The sequence below is a fragment of the Dendropsophus ebraccatus genome, chromosome 5 (assembly GCF_027789765.1).
Source record: "Dendropsophus ebraccatus isolate aDenEbr1 chromosome 5, aDenEbr1.pat, whole genome shotgun sequence".
Taxonomy (NCBI): domain Eukaryota; kingdom Metazoa; phylum Chordata; class Amphibia; order Anura; family Hylidae; genus Dendropsophus; species Dendropsophus ebraccatus.
The window spans coordinates 149,968,195-149,984,958 of NC_091458.1; the positions used below are offsets into that span (position 1 = coordinate 149,968,195).

Here is a 16,764-nt window from a genome sequence, read left to right on the forward strand (position 1 = left end):
TGCCAATCCAAAGACGGTGGACAATGGAAGCAATTAGTGTACAGTGGTATCTGAATCTGCCAACTGAGCCAGTGGTTGTGCGAACGAGGCTTTAGGCACTGAACAGCAACATGGGGCTTCTCAATATACAAAGTGTACCTGTCATTAGAAACAACTTTTGACACGTCAGACATATTAAGAGTTTTGGTCCGTCGCGGTCTGTGTGTTCAGCCCAAGAACAAGCCAGGAGAAGGTGTCTGTTAACAATTTTGCTCTCTGGTTGCTGGCCATCTCCTCCAGTTATTAATCAATCTGGAGGAAGCAGGGATGCCGGATCACACAGCATTGCCGTATGCAGTGCTTGTGTGAGCTGCATCTGGAAACTGGCAGCAACCATATATGTACATATTGCTGTCATTTACCCTTTAACTTCCTTCATGTCATCAATAAGTTTATGTAAGTTGCTGCTGCTGATGCCCAGTGCAGCAGGAACATAGAAACCTTCCTGACCTCAGAGGCTTTACATGTGAGCGGCCCCACACGCATCAGTGTGGCTGGGGCCGGAAATAATGGCAGGCAGCTGTGATCCCACAGCTGCCTGTCATTAACCCCTTAAACCTCATGATATATAGCGATCGTGGCATTTTAAGGAAGTCAGTGACAAGTTAAAGGGAACCATTCACCCCGTGGCCCCCGTTAGAAACAGACAAACAGTTACATAAAGGTCAATATACTTACCATATCGCTCCCGGTCCCGTCCCGGATCTCGTTGTTGACACGGACAAATCGCCGATTCTTCTTCTCGCGCCCATTATGGTAATGAGCGCCGCCGGCCCGAAGTCCAGCCTTCTCCCCGCCTCCGACACTTGATTGACTCCGGGTCTTCTTCCTCCTCGTCTTCTTTCTTCTCGCCGGATCCCGCGCAGGCGCCGTGACGGTCGTTTTCGGCGCATGCGCAGTTCACCATTGAAGCCGCTCCACAGCTTCAATGTTTACTGCGCGTGCGCCGATTGTCAGAGCTGAAGTGACGTGTTGGACTTCGCGCATGCGCGGTACACAGGAACGTCACGAGCACGTATCCTGTTTACCGCGCAGGCGCAGAAGAGATGATGAGACCTTCGCAACGGCGCCTGCGCGGGAATTCGTGAGGAGACTGAAGACTGAAGACGTCAATCAAGTTCCAGGAGGCGTGGATGGGCGGCGACGAGAAGAGGACCTCATGAATAAGTTGGACTCGTCCGTCGTTTCCTATGGACGTTGGACTCATCTCAGCTCATTACCATAATGGGCGGGAGAAGAAGAATCGGCGATTTCTCCGTGTCAACAACGAGATCCGGGACGGGACCGGGAGCGATATGGTAAGTATATTGACCTTTATGTAACTGTTTGTCTGTTTCTAACGGGGGCCACGGGGTGAATGGTTCCCTTTAAGCACCTGTCGGCATCTGTGCTATGGCATAGCATGGATCAATATATGCAATTTATTGATTGCATGTTTTGCAGTAAAATAAGTGTAGAAAAGTGTAATTAAAAAAAAAAAAACCTTTTAACCCCCAATAAAAGTTTAAAGAGTCCATCATGACAGCACCACCTGGAGATTGATCCCCATAGGTCCTAATAGGAACAGGAAGCACAAGAGGTTAAAAAGGGCCCCACCCCTCCACCTCCTCAGTGGTTTACAGATTACTACCAACATAGCACAACATAAATATACATTGCGGGCGGGTAATAAATGGGTGCTGTCATGATGGACTCATGGAAAAACGAATTATCGGTGAGTAATAATTCTAGCTTTTCAGAGCGTCAGACAGCACCACCTGGAGACATACCAGATAATCCATTTAGGGTGGGACCACAGCCTGTAACACTTAGCGTCCGAACGCCATGTCCTGAGACGCTGTCACATTCAGCTTGTAATGTCTGCAGAACGTATGCGGTGATGACCAGGTTGCCGCTCTACATATCTGCTCCAATGAAGCTGCCGATCTTTCTGCCCAGGAGACAGAGACTGCCCTGGTGGAATGGGCTTTAAGTTTTTCTGGAATTTGTTTACCTGATGACTTGTAGGCTTCTGTTATTGCAGACTTCATCCACCTTGCTATTGAGGCTTTGGAAGCCTTCTTACCTTTATTAGGCCCTTGAAATTGTAACAGTAAGTTGGAATCTTTTCTCCATTCTCTTGTAGCCTCTAGGTAAGTAATGACAGTCCTACGTACGTCTAAGGAATGAAATTTTGCTTTATCAATTTTCGGTGGATCACAGAAGGAAGGTAACACAATGTCTTGCGATCTGTGAAAATTTGTTACGACTTTGGGAAGAAAAGATGGATTTAATTTAAGGATGATTTTATAATCTAAAATGGTCAGGTAAGGATCTTCCACTGACAATGCCTGGATTTCAGACTCTTCTTGCTGAGGTGATAGCAATCAAAAACACAGTTTTAAGAGTTAAAAATCTCATTGATAGCTTCTCAATGGGTTCAAAAGGATTTTGGGTTAAGGCTTGAAGAACCAAAGTAAGGTCCCAAGGAGGAGTAAGAGTAGTGATTTTTGGCTTCATCCTGGAAATGGCACGAAAAAAAATCTCTTAACCCACTTGTGTTTCGCAATGGGGGAATCAAAAATACAACCTAACTCAGATACCTGTACCTTTAGGGTACTGAGGGCTAGCCCCTTATCCAAGCCGTCTTGCAAAAATTCTAATACTTTGGGAATGTCTGGGTTAAGAGTATCTGGAGGGGACTCACCACACTAAGTACAGAATTTCTTCCAGTATTTAAGATAGATAGTGGAGGTTACGTCTTTTTTGCTTTTTAGCATAGTGTCTATGACTTTAGGGGAGAGACCTTTGCGGGCTAAGAAGGACTTTTCAGAAGCCACGCTGCCAGATGGAGTTGTTCTAATCCCTGATGATGTAGAGGGCCTTGGGTCAGAAGGTCGTGTGTCTGGGGAAGAATGATGGGATCTTCTACTGACAGACGTCTTAGGAGACAGAACCAGCTCCTTCTCGGCCAAACTGGGGCTATGAAGATAACTTGCGTTCGGCCTGTTAGAATCTTGTGAAGGGCCTTCCCCAGTAGAGGGAATGGCGGGAATGCGTAAGCTAGATGAAAATTCCAGTTTTGGGCTAGAGCATCCACCCGTTCTGGATTGTCCTGTGGATTTAAGGAAAAGAATCTTTTTACCTTTTTGTTTCTCTTTGACGCAAATAGGTCTATCTCTGGGGTGCCCCATTTCTCTGTGAGGTCTTAGAATACTGCCTGACTGAGGCTCCATTCCCCTGGTAGCATTCGTTGGTGACTGAGGTAATCCGCCACTACGTTGCTTGAGCCTTTTAGATGGACTGCTGATAGGGACTAGATGCAGTTCTGCCCAGACAAAGATCTTTTCTGATAGTCTTTGCAAGAGAGAGTGACGTGTCCCCCGACTGATGGTTTAGAAACGCCACCGTTGTCACATTGTCTGAATACACTTTCACGTGTTGTCGGCAGATTTGATGCTCTGCTTGTCTTAAAGCTTCGTATGTTGCCCTTAATTTTCGATAATTGGAGGAACAGAGACTTATCCTCTCCGACCATTGTCCCTGTAGGTACCAGTCTCCTACATGGGCGCCCCAGCCCTGTTGACTGGCATCTGTGGTTAACACTGTCACCTGGGGAGGAAACCAGAGAAGACCTTTGGTTGGATTCTTTTCGTTTACCCACCATTTTAGAGATGCCTTCACTTGACTGGATAATGTCATTTTCTTATCCAGAGAGGACTGAGGCCGATTCCATGACTTTTAAGATCTGGGACTGTAATGTCCGGGAGTGGCTTTGACACCACGGTACTGCCAGGATGCAAGATGTCATTGATCCCAAGACAGACATTGCCTCTCGTATGGTCGTCACCTTTTTCTTGGAGAATTTTCTGAATTTCTCTAGAAGTGTATTTACCTTTTCTTGGGGAAGAAAAGTTGTCTGAAGTTCCGTGTCTAGAAGCATGCCCAGGAACTTCTTTCTGTGAGACTGATAGTAAGTCCGATTTTTGTAGGTTTACGATCCATCCTAGTTCCTGAAGGCAAGATATGTATATTGCAATATTTAACTCTAGAAGCTTTTTTTGACTGTGCCACTAACAGTAGGTCATCTAGATATGGAATGATTGTCACATTTTGTAGTCTGAGATAAGCCACTACTTCGACCATAACCTTTGTAAATATGCGTGGTGCTGACGCTATACCAAATGGTAGGGCTTTGAACTAAAAATGAGTAATGTGATTGTGAACTATTGCGAATCTTGGATATTTCTGATGATTTTCGTATATGGGTACGTGAAAATAAGCGTATTTAAGGTCTATCGTGGCTAACCAGGCACCTTTAGAAATTAGGGGGATGGCTGTTTTGAGTGTTTCCATTTTAAACCTTTTGTACACTATTACCTGGTTTAGGGGTTTTAGGTTTATTATCGTTCTATAGGTATCTGGAATAGTGGCCCTGACCTTGTTGGTCCAGAGGTACCTTGATAATTGCATCTAATGTAATAAGTTCTGACACCCCTTGCCACAGACGCTCATTTAAGATGGCTGACCCTAAAGAACTGGTACAATATTTTTGAGAAGGGAGGTCAGAAAATTCTATATTGAACCCATTTTCTAAAGATGACAAAATGAAAGGGTTTTTTGTTATGTTCTCCCATTGATGATAAAACTGGGAGAGTCTGCCCCCCACTGGGATGCTGCTGTTGCTTTTTGTCGGAGGATTTAGGGTTGAGGAGGAATTCTCTCCCTTTTCCACCCTTGGGGTAGCTCCACCTCCCGTTTTGCCTTTACCTCTATAGGATTTAGAGGGATACTGCTTGAAGGAACGAAAATTTTGTTTACCTTTTGGCAGCTTTTTCTTTAGGGAAGTCCTTCTTTTTGTCTGCTGCTTGCTCTAAAATGGTGTCGAGCACTGAGCCGAACCTTCGAAGGGAATGGCACACAGTTTATTCTTAGATGTACTCTCCCAGTTCTTTAGCCACAGGGCCCTCCTGGCTGCCGTAGTTACGGCCGCAGATTTAGCTGCAAAACGAACTGATTCGGCTGAGATGTCTACTAGGTAGGCAGTGGCCAATTTAGGCATAGGGATAGACTCTAGGATCTTTTCTGGAGAAGTCTTTTTCTCCAGGTGGCTTTCCAACTCCTGGAGCCAGATAAACAGAGATCTGGCTACGGTAGTGGCAGCAATATTTGGATTGATCGCAGAGGATGTGGAGGTCCATGCTCTGCGCAACAGTCCATCTATTTTCCTGTCCATCGGGTCCCTTAACTGTGAAGCATCCTCAAAGGAAAGAGAAATTTTCTTCACCATCTTGGAGACCTGTAAGTCTTCCTTTGGGGACTCTGTCCATAATTTAGTTACCTCCTCATCAAAGGGGAACCTGGCTCTATATTTTGCAATTTGTAGTTTTTTCTCTGGCTCCTGCCATTCATCTGTAATTAACCCCTTTACATTTTCATGTACAGGAAATACTTGTCTTTTTTTCGGTTTGAGACCACCAAACATTTCGTCCTGTTTATTAGAAGGTTGCTGCGCCTCCTCAATATCCATTGTGCTCCTTACAGCATTCAATAGGATGTCAGTGTCTTCAGCCGAAAAGTAGAAGTATTTTTTGGTATCCTGTATTACATTCTCTACAGTAGGTTCTATATCCTCAGCCTCAATTTCCTCAGATTTATCTCCAATAGATACAGCTTCAACCTCCGAATTGGAGTCAGCAATAACCATGCGCCTCTTTTTAGGGGGTGGTTGAGGGGACTGAGGTTTATCTTTAGTTAAAGCTGCAGACACTAAGGCTTTAACCTCTTCAGTAATAGCTTTACGGAGTTCATCCATGACTGAGGTGGACTCCTACCGTAATACTCTAGCCGTACAGGGTTTACATAGCAGTTTTTCATAACCCTCTGGCAGCCTGTCATTGCATATACTGCATCTCTTGGATTTAGGTTTCTTAGCTGTGTCCTTGTCTCCCTAGAGAGAGAAGGAGAGCCATTACCAGTATGTTTGTAACAAAGTATAGCAAGTGAGCCCCTGGCTCAGCTACTTACTGGGTTTGCCGCAGAGGCCTGCTCCACATATTCAGAGCGAGGAGCGTCCATGATTCAAAGAGAAAGACATGCAGCCTCTGGCTTACCTTAAATAAGCAGCAGACCTCAGATCAGCTGGGCCTTGGCGCCAAAACGCCCCCAGCACCTGCCCTCCGGCGTCCCCATTGCGGCAGTGTTCCAGTGGACGGTGGCATCTTGGAGGCGGAGCTTCCGATCCCAGGGTACCCCGCGCGACGCAGCGCGATGACATAGTACGCGGCGTCGGCAGGGATCCTGGGCCGGAAGAGAACCAGAGAAACCACACTCGTGGGACCAAGGCCTGGCACGCAGCTCCATGCTGCTTCCCCGCTGCGTTAACTCATTAAGCGCGGCAGCGGGGTATTGATGGGACCAGGAGGCACAGACACAAAGTCGCGCGACCCGGTGCGAGCCACTTGAAGAGGAGGATCTGGTCGCCTTTGCCCGCCTGGCAGAAAACACTGATCCTGCGCCAGCCCCGGGTCCAGGAGAAAGAGGTAAACCTCTCTGTGCTTGTCCTGTAGGAACAGGAAAACACTGAGGAGGTGGAGGGGTGGGGCCCTTTTTAACCTCTTGTGCTTCCTGTTCCTATTAGGACCTATGGGGTCAATCTCCAGGTGGTGCTGTCATGAGGGACGCTCTGAAAATAAATATACATATTACATATTGTAGCTTGCAGAATTGTCCAATCTATTAAAATATTACAATTTAGTTCCCGCACGGTGTAGAGCAAAATTAAGGGGAAAAAACCACCAGGATTGTTTTTTTTTTCTTCAAATTATATATCAGAAAAATTTAATAAAAAGCAATCAAAATTTTTCTGTTACACCAATAAAAAAAAAAGAGATCATGGCGCAAAAAAATGACACCTTAACCAGCCCTATAGGTGGAAAAATAAAAGCGCTATGGCTCTTAGAAGGCGGGGAGGAACATTGCCTTAATTTGACCCACACATCTGTGCATCAATGACCTCAGTCATGAAGGGGTTAAAGTGTTCCTCAGGCCCTATTCAACTTGTGTCTGTTACACCTGAGGGACACCTCAGCATATATGATGACTACATTTGGTCTGTATACTGTTTTTCAGGTTTCCTGTGCACTTTAATGTGCATTTTTTTTTACTCCTACAATCTAAAATGATGTGCTTGTGAAGTAGACTGATCGTAGTGGTTACTGTACTACATTTGCTCTCTTTAATTGAGCGGACCCATTGCAATGTATATTGGCATACTTTTTTGCCGTTATGTGAATGGCTCCTTAATGTAATTTTGTTTAAAATATTTATATATTTTTTATTTCAGTAATTACACACAGTTCTCACAAAACCATAGGAGGTATTGTGCTGGCCCTCGGTCAGGGGGATGTGGGTCAGCTTGGATTAGGAGAAGATGTTATGGAGCGAAAGAAACCAGCACTGGTATCCTTATCTGAGCCAATAGTCCAGGCTGAAGCAGGAGGGATGCACACAGTGTGTCTCGGAGCATCTGGAAGTGTGAGTTTACCTTTAAGTACTATAGGTATTGTTCAGCCACTTCATTCCAATTGCTAACCGCCCTTGTGTATGTATATATTCTACTTACAGATTTATACTTTTGGCTGTAATGATGAAGGGGCACTTGGTCGGGACACCTCAGAAGAAGGATCAGAAACTCTACCAGCAAAGGTTGATTTGGCTGAAAAGGTGGTGCAGGTTTCGGCAGGAGACAGTCACACCGCAGCTTTGACGGAGGATGGACGCGTTTTCATCTTTGGATCTTTCAGGGTAATTTGCTTTTGGTTGTCTGCAGCCATACGCTTTGTATGAAATGGCTACTTGCATGATGGATTTCACTTCCCTTTAAGCTAAAGCTTTGACATGTCCAAAGGGCCAAAGGTTTCCCATGCCTGCTTGAAAACATAGACTTGCATTGCTTCACAATAATGCCAATGGGGGGTCCCGCTTTCGAAATAAGCATGGTCGCAGCTGTAAAAAGGCCGCTCCATTTACCCTCTTTGTGATTGTGACGGCTCCACTGCTATGTCTAACTAATCTGTGCTACGTCTCGAAGTGAGATTTGACAGCTCGGCACTACTGATAGATTATGAGTGTGTGATCCCTGCCTGGCCCATACAAACCCATAGAGCAGGTTGGAAACCTAAGCAATGAGATGTAAACATGGCCGACAGCTCAGAATGCCTAGCAGGAAAATGATGAAAAATAGGTAAATAGAAACGGTGGCAAAGTCTCATAACTTTTAATGCCCCACAGTTTTACGTATGCCACTTTTCACCCAGAGGAAAGTCAGTCGGCGCCAGTAGTTCAGCTGTGCCGAAATACTGAATTTCAAGATAGTTTGCATGAGTAGAACATTAAAAACATAGGGTCAGGCCAAGGACCTGATAAATGGTTATAGGTGGCCAGCAGCTGTTCTTGCTATCTCTCCCTACAGGCCAGGCCTGCATCCATTGCCAGTAGGGGAAGGTGCTGCCCCAAACGTTTGGTTGCAATCATTTGTCATGAGAGTAATGTACAATATGTACAAAACATTCTACTGCCATACATATACGGCTTGTCTGCTTTCATGTGTATTTCAACTGGTCTTCTAAGTTTAACTTTATTTCTTCACTGTTTTATATAGGATAACAATGGTGTTATTGGTTTACTGGAGCCAATGAAGAAATGTGCGATGCCCGTACAAATTCATATAACTGTGCCAGTTGTCAAAATAGCCTCAGGTTAGTGAATGCGGAGGATGGCTTTATTCATTTTTGAGGTTGCTGTCTTTTGTTATTTTGCGTGCTGTATGTGGACTGCCGACTGTACAGTGCTGGGTATATTCAGGTTTGGTTATCAGTTTAACTATAGTGAATGCAACCAATTCCAGCAGCCAGTTGGATTTAAAGTGTCACGGTCATTTTTTAAAGACATCTGACATGTCAAAAGTTTTGATTAGTCTGTGTTCCGTGAGAACGAGTGGGGATTAGATGCGCGCCCCTTCCAGCACTGTCACACAATATCAGTCGGGCTCCATAGACTTACATAAGCAATCAGTCAGAGCCCAACTGATCACACACTGGTAAAAATCAGGAGAACCAGCTGGAACACTCAGACCGAGAGCGAGCAGAACTTTTCACATTTCTAACTCTGCACGGGCGGATTCTGCCCTCCGTCCAAAGAATGAACCTGTTCATTCTTTAGACGGATGATGGAATTCGCCCGTTCATAGAATGGAGTCTATGACACTGGAGCAGACGCGCGCTCGCCACAGTCTGCGAGCTGCAGAATGCTTAACGGGTTTTCCTTCGCCATTCTGTGGTGGTGCACGTACCCTTAGAATGTCAGCAGGGAATTGGAGAAGTCTGTAATGGCCGCACAGTATCATCCATTCAAGTTAAGTTTACTTTTAATACAGCTATAGTTTTATTTCATATGGCCTCTGTTCAACTTGATTTTTTTTCTTTCATCCAAAAGGGAATGATCATCTTGTGATGCTTACCTCAGATGGGGATCTTTATACATCTGGATGTGGAGAGCAGGGTCAACTTGGCAGGGTACCAGAGAGATTCACCAATCGTGGCGGGCGTAAAGGACTAGGTTTGTAGTCAATATTGTGTTAAAAAAAAATAATCTGTCTCTCTGTCCCTTGTGGTTTAAGATAACTCGTTGAATTTCGAGCCCAGGCAAGGTATATCTCCTCCCAGAGTTTCTGAGCTTTGCATGTTGCACAATGATTCAGGGGGGAAAAAACTGAAATTCCCCCCCCCCCCCCCCCCCACCCCAAAAGAGTCGGGGAGGAAGTGGCTGAACATAACATGCATCTACCTCCCCGGCTCCAGCGCAAGGGTTTGCTGTCACGGCCACTTACTGGTCTGAGTGGGGACCCGGGTCGTGATGTGCCAGCCCCACTCAGCCAGCCAGTGGCCTTAGCAGGATCCTGCCTGTGACTGGCTGAGCACTGACACGGCAGCACCCGGGTACCTGCTTAGACCAGGAAGCGGCGGGGAAGAGCAGATCCTAGGGAGGTAGGTGCATAATATGTTCAGCCACCTTCTTTCCAGCTCTTTTGAAAAAAATATCTGACCCCGGACTTCCTCCCCCCTGACAGCTATATAGCTCATTGCCTGATCCCCTTCTTATGCCGCCTCCTGCCTCTGCTATAACGGCAGCTGCCATCTGATCGCTCCACATTCGTCTGCTTTATTAGCACTTTTGTAAGTGTTGTTTAAACGGGTAAGGCTGGGTTCACACTGCATTTTTGCGATCCGTTTAACATATACGTTTTATGGGGGGGGGGGGGGGGGGGGGGGAACTGATGTATTTGTGTCATCCGTTTTTCCATTCACTTCCATAAGTAGTGTTGACAAATTTTCTGTCCGTTTAAAAGTAATTAAAAAAGGATACGTTGAGCAGATTGCAAAAATGCAGTGTGAACTCAGCCTAAGAGGCTCGTCAGCAGAACCCTGATGGGTGAAGACAGTGTATACCTTCCACATTGGTTACTGGATTTTTCTGTCCAGCGATCCCAGTTTTTCTTTCCTGCACGAACATATTTCACATTACTTCTGGAGGCACATACATTGACTAACTCAGAGATACACATGTAGCCATCAAGTCAGACATGAGGAGTGGGAGCTGTCCTCACAAGAGGAAAAGGCTGGAGACAAAAGGCTGAAGGTCTAAAGTGCTTCATTTCTGCAATGTTCCAAATGTCTTTAATAGGATAGTGCAGGTGAGGGTGTGTTAAGCAGGGCTGACTCAGACTTGCACCTCTCAATTAATCCGACGTGGGAATATAGTTATCAATGTGTGTTTTAACCTTTTGTTATCTTCCACAGAGAGATTACTGATTCCTCAGTGCATCCGTCTGAAGGCTAAAGGCTGCGGACGTGTGATGTTTCAGGATGTATTCTGCGGTGCTTACTTCACATTCGCTATCTCACGGGAGGGTCATGTTTATGGTTTTGGCCTTTCCAACTATCACCAGTTAGGTAAGTAATTGTTATCTCTCCAGTCTCCCCATTCATACTACTTTGTGTTTTAGACCAGGTTTACAACACATACATGAATACAATATCTAAAGTTCCAAGTCACTTCTGGTGACTTTTATCCCCTTGCTTACCAATGACTTAAAGGAGAAGTCCGGCCAAAATTATTTTTTTATGTTATTACTTACAATTTTCTAATGTACATTAATTATGGGAAATGCTCATATACTGCTATTTCCCTTAATTTAGTGTATCAGGAAGTTTTAGAATTCCTATGGAGTGTCCAGCAGTGGGCGCTCTATATATAGAAGTCAGTGAGTACCATTGACTTCTATATATAGTGCGCCCCTGCTGGACACTCCATAGGAATTACAGTGTATGTAATGTTATGCACTGTACTTTTGTGACTTCATGAATACATTTATGGAATACTTTGGGGAGCAAGTGTCCTTGCTCCCCAAAGTATCCCATAAATGTATTCAATGAATACATTTGCTGGGCACCGAGCAGGGAGGGAGAAAGGTGCCATCTACCTCCCCCCTCCCTGCTCGGTGCTGGGAACATATACACAGCACTACTACACAGGAGTAGTACCTGTGCTATCTTATCACCGCCCGCTCCGCCGCCACCGCCGCTCACACAGGGGCTGCTCTTCATGCCCCCCCCCTCCCCCCCCCCCCCCGCTCCCCCTCCTCCTCCCGGCATCAAACTTACTATCGCGCCGCTGATTCCCCGGCGCTCCTCACTACCCGGCCGGCCCCTGACTCCTGCCCGCTTGCCCCGTTCCTCACACTATCTGGCCGCCGCTCTCTGCTTTTGCATGCCCGCCCCCACCCTGGCCGGGGACACCAGGAAGCGCCGTGCTCCCGGCCGGGCATGCAAGAGCAGAGAGCGGCGGCCAGATAGTGTGAGGAACGGATGGGCGGGAGTCAGCGGCCAGCCGGATAGTGAGGAGCGGCGCGGGCGGCGGGGAATCAGCGGCATGATAGTAAGTTTGATGCCGGGAGGAGGAGGGGGAGCGGCGGGGGGCATGAAGAGCAGCCTCTGTGTGAGCGGCGGCGCGGGCAGTGATAAGATAGCACAGGTACTACTCCCCCATTATCTGCAGATAATGGGGGAGTAGCACTGTGTATATGTTCCCAGCACCGAGCAAGGGGGGGGGGAGGTAGATGGCACCTCTCTCCCTCCCTGCTCGGTGCCCAGCAAATGTATTCATTGAATACATTTATGGGATCCTTTGGGGAGCAAGGACACTTGCTCCCCAAAGTATTCCATAAATGTATTCATGAAGTCACAAAAGTACAGTGCATAACATTACATTACATACACTGTAATTCCTATGGAGTGTCCAGCAGGGGCGCACTATATATAGAAGTCAATGGTACTCACTGACTTCTATATATAGAGCGCCCCCTGCTGGACACTGCATAGGAATTACACCTTTTGTCGTGACTTCACTGCTTCAGAGATAATTCTAACACTTCCTGATACACTAAATTAAGGGAAATAGCAGTATATGAGCATTTCCCATAATTAATGTACATTAGAAAATTGTATAACTTTCCATAAGTAATAACATATAAAAAAAATAATTTTGGCCGGACTTCTCCTTTAAGGTAAAATACATGTTGAACCATTTTCTCCTCCCCACCCCCAACATAAATTAACAATTTATTCCGTACATGTTAGCTTATAACTCTCCTTTCACCAGCTCTGAGCTGCTGCCAGAAAACTGTGTGTGAGCTTTTCTGTCTCACCCCCCCCCCCCCCCCCCTCTTTACTGGTCATGTAAACAGCGTCCCTGACCGACTGTCTGCACTCTGTAATGCCAGAGGGTTAATCTAAGGTCCAGTTACTTATGGCCTATACTGTAATTTAACCCTCCCGGCCTTAGAGTGCAGTAACAGGACCAGGAACACTGTTTACATGAGCCGTCTTGGGAGGGGGCAGGAGGGAAATCAGATTAGAGACAGAACAGCTTTACTGTCTCTCCAGGAAAAAGCAGCAGCTCAGAACTGGGGAAAGAAGACTGAAAAGGTAATGACAAGTATGGAATGAATTGTTAGCCTACAGGAGGGGGGGGATGGATCAACATGTATTTTACCTGAGTAAAATACCCCTTTAACTATACGGCATGTCGTCATTGAGGTTATAGATAGGTCTTATCCAGTTGCTGCCATCATTAATGCTGGTTATTCAGTTACCTAGGTATCGTTCAGTGCATAAGGAAGCATCTACAACTATTCTGTGTTATTGGTGGGTCAGAGGTCTGATCGACCAGTTCCCCTCCAACACACACTCCATCACAGGGAACAGGCCCATTGTCACCCCAGCCCATCACCATCTCTAGGCTTGTGTTGCTGCTGTTAGATGTTCTTATAGACTAAAATAAAGCATTTCCCCTCAGTGTTTCATAGCTTTGACAATCTTTTATGTAACTTATCTTCTACAGGGACAAAGACTACTAACTCCTGCTTTGCGCCTCAGAACTTGACATCATTCAAAAACTCCACCAAGTCCTGGGTGGCATTTTCCGGAGGTCAGCATCATACTGTTTGTGTGGACTCTGAAGGTCAGTACCAAAAGACTTGTGGTTGTAGCTGCTTAAACAAATGCCGATGATTGTACTCATATATATCTACTTTTATTTCCATTTAAAGGGAATGCCTATAGTCTTGGCCGCGCTGAATATGGCAGACTTGGTCTTGGGGAGAATGCAACAGAACAAAATGAGCCTACCTCTATTCCTAACCTACCCAAGATCGCTTCTGTGGCCTGTGGTGCTTCTGTGAGTTATGCTGTGTCTAGAGATGGTAAGTGTCATCACGTCTGTGTCTCTGTACTTAAAGGGGTCCTCTGACAGGTAAAATTAAACTTGCTGCAGAAGCATATCCTTACCTGACCGCTGTATAGTCCTAAACCCTACCATTTCAAAAATCGCTGCTCCCTTGCTGAGCAGATGCTCAGTACTAAAATTCCCAGAATGCATTGCTCAGTCACAGCCTGCCCAGAGCTGCTTCACCATTGCACCTGCTGTAGTCCCTGTATCTGAGTTCAGCACTAGGCATGTTGTAAAACGCACCTCATTCTTCTTATAAAGGGATTGTCCAGGCTTAGAAAAACATGTCCGCTTTCTTCCAGGAACAGCACCATTCCTGTCCTGGGTGCGGGTTTTGCAGCTCAGTTCCATTGAAGTGAATGGAGCTAAATTGCAATACCACCCACAACCTGATTACAGGGGGTGGTGCTGTTTTTTTGCAGGAAAGTAGCTGTTTTTTCCGATCCTGGATAACCCCTTTAAATGCCCCAAAAAGTAGCATCTACTGTGGATTTTCTGCTGCTTCAAATGACTTAAAGGGGTTATCCAACGCTACAAAAACATGGCCACTTCCTTTTAGAGACAACACGACTCTTGTCTCCAGTTCAGGTGCGGTTTGCAATTAAGCTCCATTCACTTTAATGGAACTGAGCAGCAAAACCCTGCCCAGCTGGAGACAAGAGTGGGGCTGTCTCTGGAAGAAGTAGCCATGTTTTTGTAGCGCTGGATAACCGCTTTACTTTTTTTTTTAAAAAAAGGGGTTATCCAGAAGTGAAAAAAACGGGTACTTTCTTGCAAAAACAGCATCACCCCTGTCCCCAAGTTGTATATGGTATTACAACTTTGCTCCATTCGCTTCAATGGAACTGATCTGCCAAACCCCACACAAACTGAGGACAGAAGAGGCGCTGTTTCTGGAAGAAGGCAGACATGGTTGTTAAAGTATGGACAACCCCCTTAAAGTGCATTGATTTGTTTTGATGCAGAAATACTGCACGTTTTCTGCCACTGAGCTGCAGCAAATCTGCAAGTGTGATCATACACGATGTGTGAGAGGAAAGGGATATATATAACATTTGTACACTTAGTATGCCTATTTGTCTTTGGTCATCTTAGATTTGAATTCTCTTTACTGTAGGTCGTGTCTTCTCTTGGGGTATGGGCACCAACCAACAACTTGGCACCGGTGAAGAGGATGATGTCTGGAGCCCATATGAAATGACCGGCAAACAGCTGGAGAACAGAGAAGTTTTGACTGTGTCCAGTGGAGGCCAGCACACTGTTCTCCTTGTTAGAGATCGCAGCTAACCACCTCAGTTTTAGGACAATCATTGTCAGTGTTGGCGGCGGGGAGACCACATCAGAGCCGCCTCCATTTACCTCTTTGCCACTTTTAATTGATCGCTGGTTGTATACTCCAGGTCCTTGCTGGGAGGTGTTGGACATCAGCTTCTACTGTTCTCATGTATTCTCTACTTTCCTGTGTATTGCCCGGAAATTCATAAAACACATCTGCCTGTAGTCAATGCGCCCTCCTGTATTTTAACATTTGATTTCCCCTTTGGACTCTGTCCCTATGGCACTGACACATCGGATTATAATCCACTGTCTCAAGCATTATTGTTCAGATTTATTATACTTGTTAAAAATTTTTATTTTTAATACCCAAAGTCATAAAAAAGCAGATTGCTTTATTTTTATAAGTGTGGTATGGGTGTGCATGACTGTAGGAAATTTCACACTTCCTTTTGCCATTGTTGTCTGAATCGATTTTACCTGACAGGGATGTGAAACATCTTTTTAAACTTTTTTTGAATAAATCTTTTTCTTTCTTTTTTTTTTTTTTTTCTTTTCTTCATAAGATGTTCGTTCTTCTGTTGCCGTTCCAGCAATAATTGAAGAAGTAATAGCTATAGTTCTTTTTCCGAAAATGATTTATTCTAATGTTAATTAAATGCCATAAAATTATCTAATCTTTTTGTTAGAGAACTTCTGACTAGTTTGTAGTGAGATTCGGGAGCTGAATACCTCTCATTATGCAGCGTGCTTAGCTCCATCCCATATCTCCAGGTTTGACGGATTCGAGTAAGGCTATGTATGTGCACACTACGGAATTTGTGTGGATAACCTGTTGTCGATTCCGCCGCTTGAATCTCTCTCCCATCCCCACCTCGTGCCATAGACTCTATTCTATCCGCAAACTTGTCAGTTCTTTGGGCGGACAGCAGAATATAATGGAGTCTATGGCCCGGGGGCAGATGTGAGCGGCGGGTTATCAGCGTGGATTCCATTAACTTGAGAGTTCGCTCACCTCTGGTCGTGTGCAACAAAGAAGCCTAGAAAAGCGGGTGCTCCTCCATATGGAAGCCGGCAGGGTATCTGATCCTTGTGTAAATGAGTGAAGGATGCAGCACTCCACTTTCTTTATTATTCATTAAAAGGGTTATTCAGCGCTGCAAAAACATGGCCACTTTTCACCCTCTTGTGTCTCCAGTTCAGGTGTAGTTTGCAATTAGGCTCAAATTACTTCAATGGAATGGAATTCCAAACCTCACCCAATCTGGAGAAAAGAGGGGAAAAAGTGGCCATGTTTTTGTAGCGCTGGATAACTCTTTTAAAGCGTGCTAAACTAGATGCCTTTTGCCCGGGGATGCACTTTAATCATGGTTTCAACCAGGGATGGGGAATCTTCAGCCCTCCAGCTGTTGCAACACTACAATTCCCATCATGCCTGGACAGCCAAAGCTCCGCTTTGGCTGTCCAGGCATGATGGGAATTGTAGTGTTGCAACAGCTGGAGGGCTGAAGTTTCCCCATCCCTGGTTTAAAACCTAGTGCTTAGATTGCAGTTTAAAAACTAGCTACCAATGATAGAGAAAAGCACTTAGTTACCTACATGGACATGTAAACTGAAAAGTCC

General features: G+C 45.4%; 1 protein-coding gene across 2 annotated transcripts in view; it reads left to right on the forward strand.

The window, feature by feature from the left end:
- The window catches only part of RCC1 (regulator of chromosome condensation 1), a 20,941-nt gene extending 5,260 nt beyond the window's left edge, over positions 1–15,681 (forward strand). For both annotated transcript variants that reach the window (XM_069971618.1, XM_069971617.1), the window contains exons 3-10: positions 7,364–7,554; positions 7,645–7,824; positions 8,681–8,777; positions 9,514–9,636; positions 10,878–11,030; positions 13,480–13,599; positions 13,688–13,840; positions 14,984–15,681. In XM_069971618.1, coding sequence (XP_069827719.1) covers positions 7,364–7,554; positions 7,645–7,824; positions 8,681–8,777; positions 9,514–9,636; positions 10,878–11,030; positions 13,480–13,599; positions 13,688–13,840; positions 14,984–15,153 — 1,187 coding nt within the window. In that variant the 3' untranslated portion in view covers positions 15,154–15,681. The remainder of the gene's footprint in view (positions 1–7,363; positions 7,555–7,644; positions 7,825–8,680; positions 8,778–9,513; positions 9,637–10,877; positions 11,031–13,479; positions 13,600–13,687; positions 13,841–14,983) is intronic.
- The last annotated feature ends 1,083 nt before the right edge of the window (positions 15,682–16,764 follow it).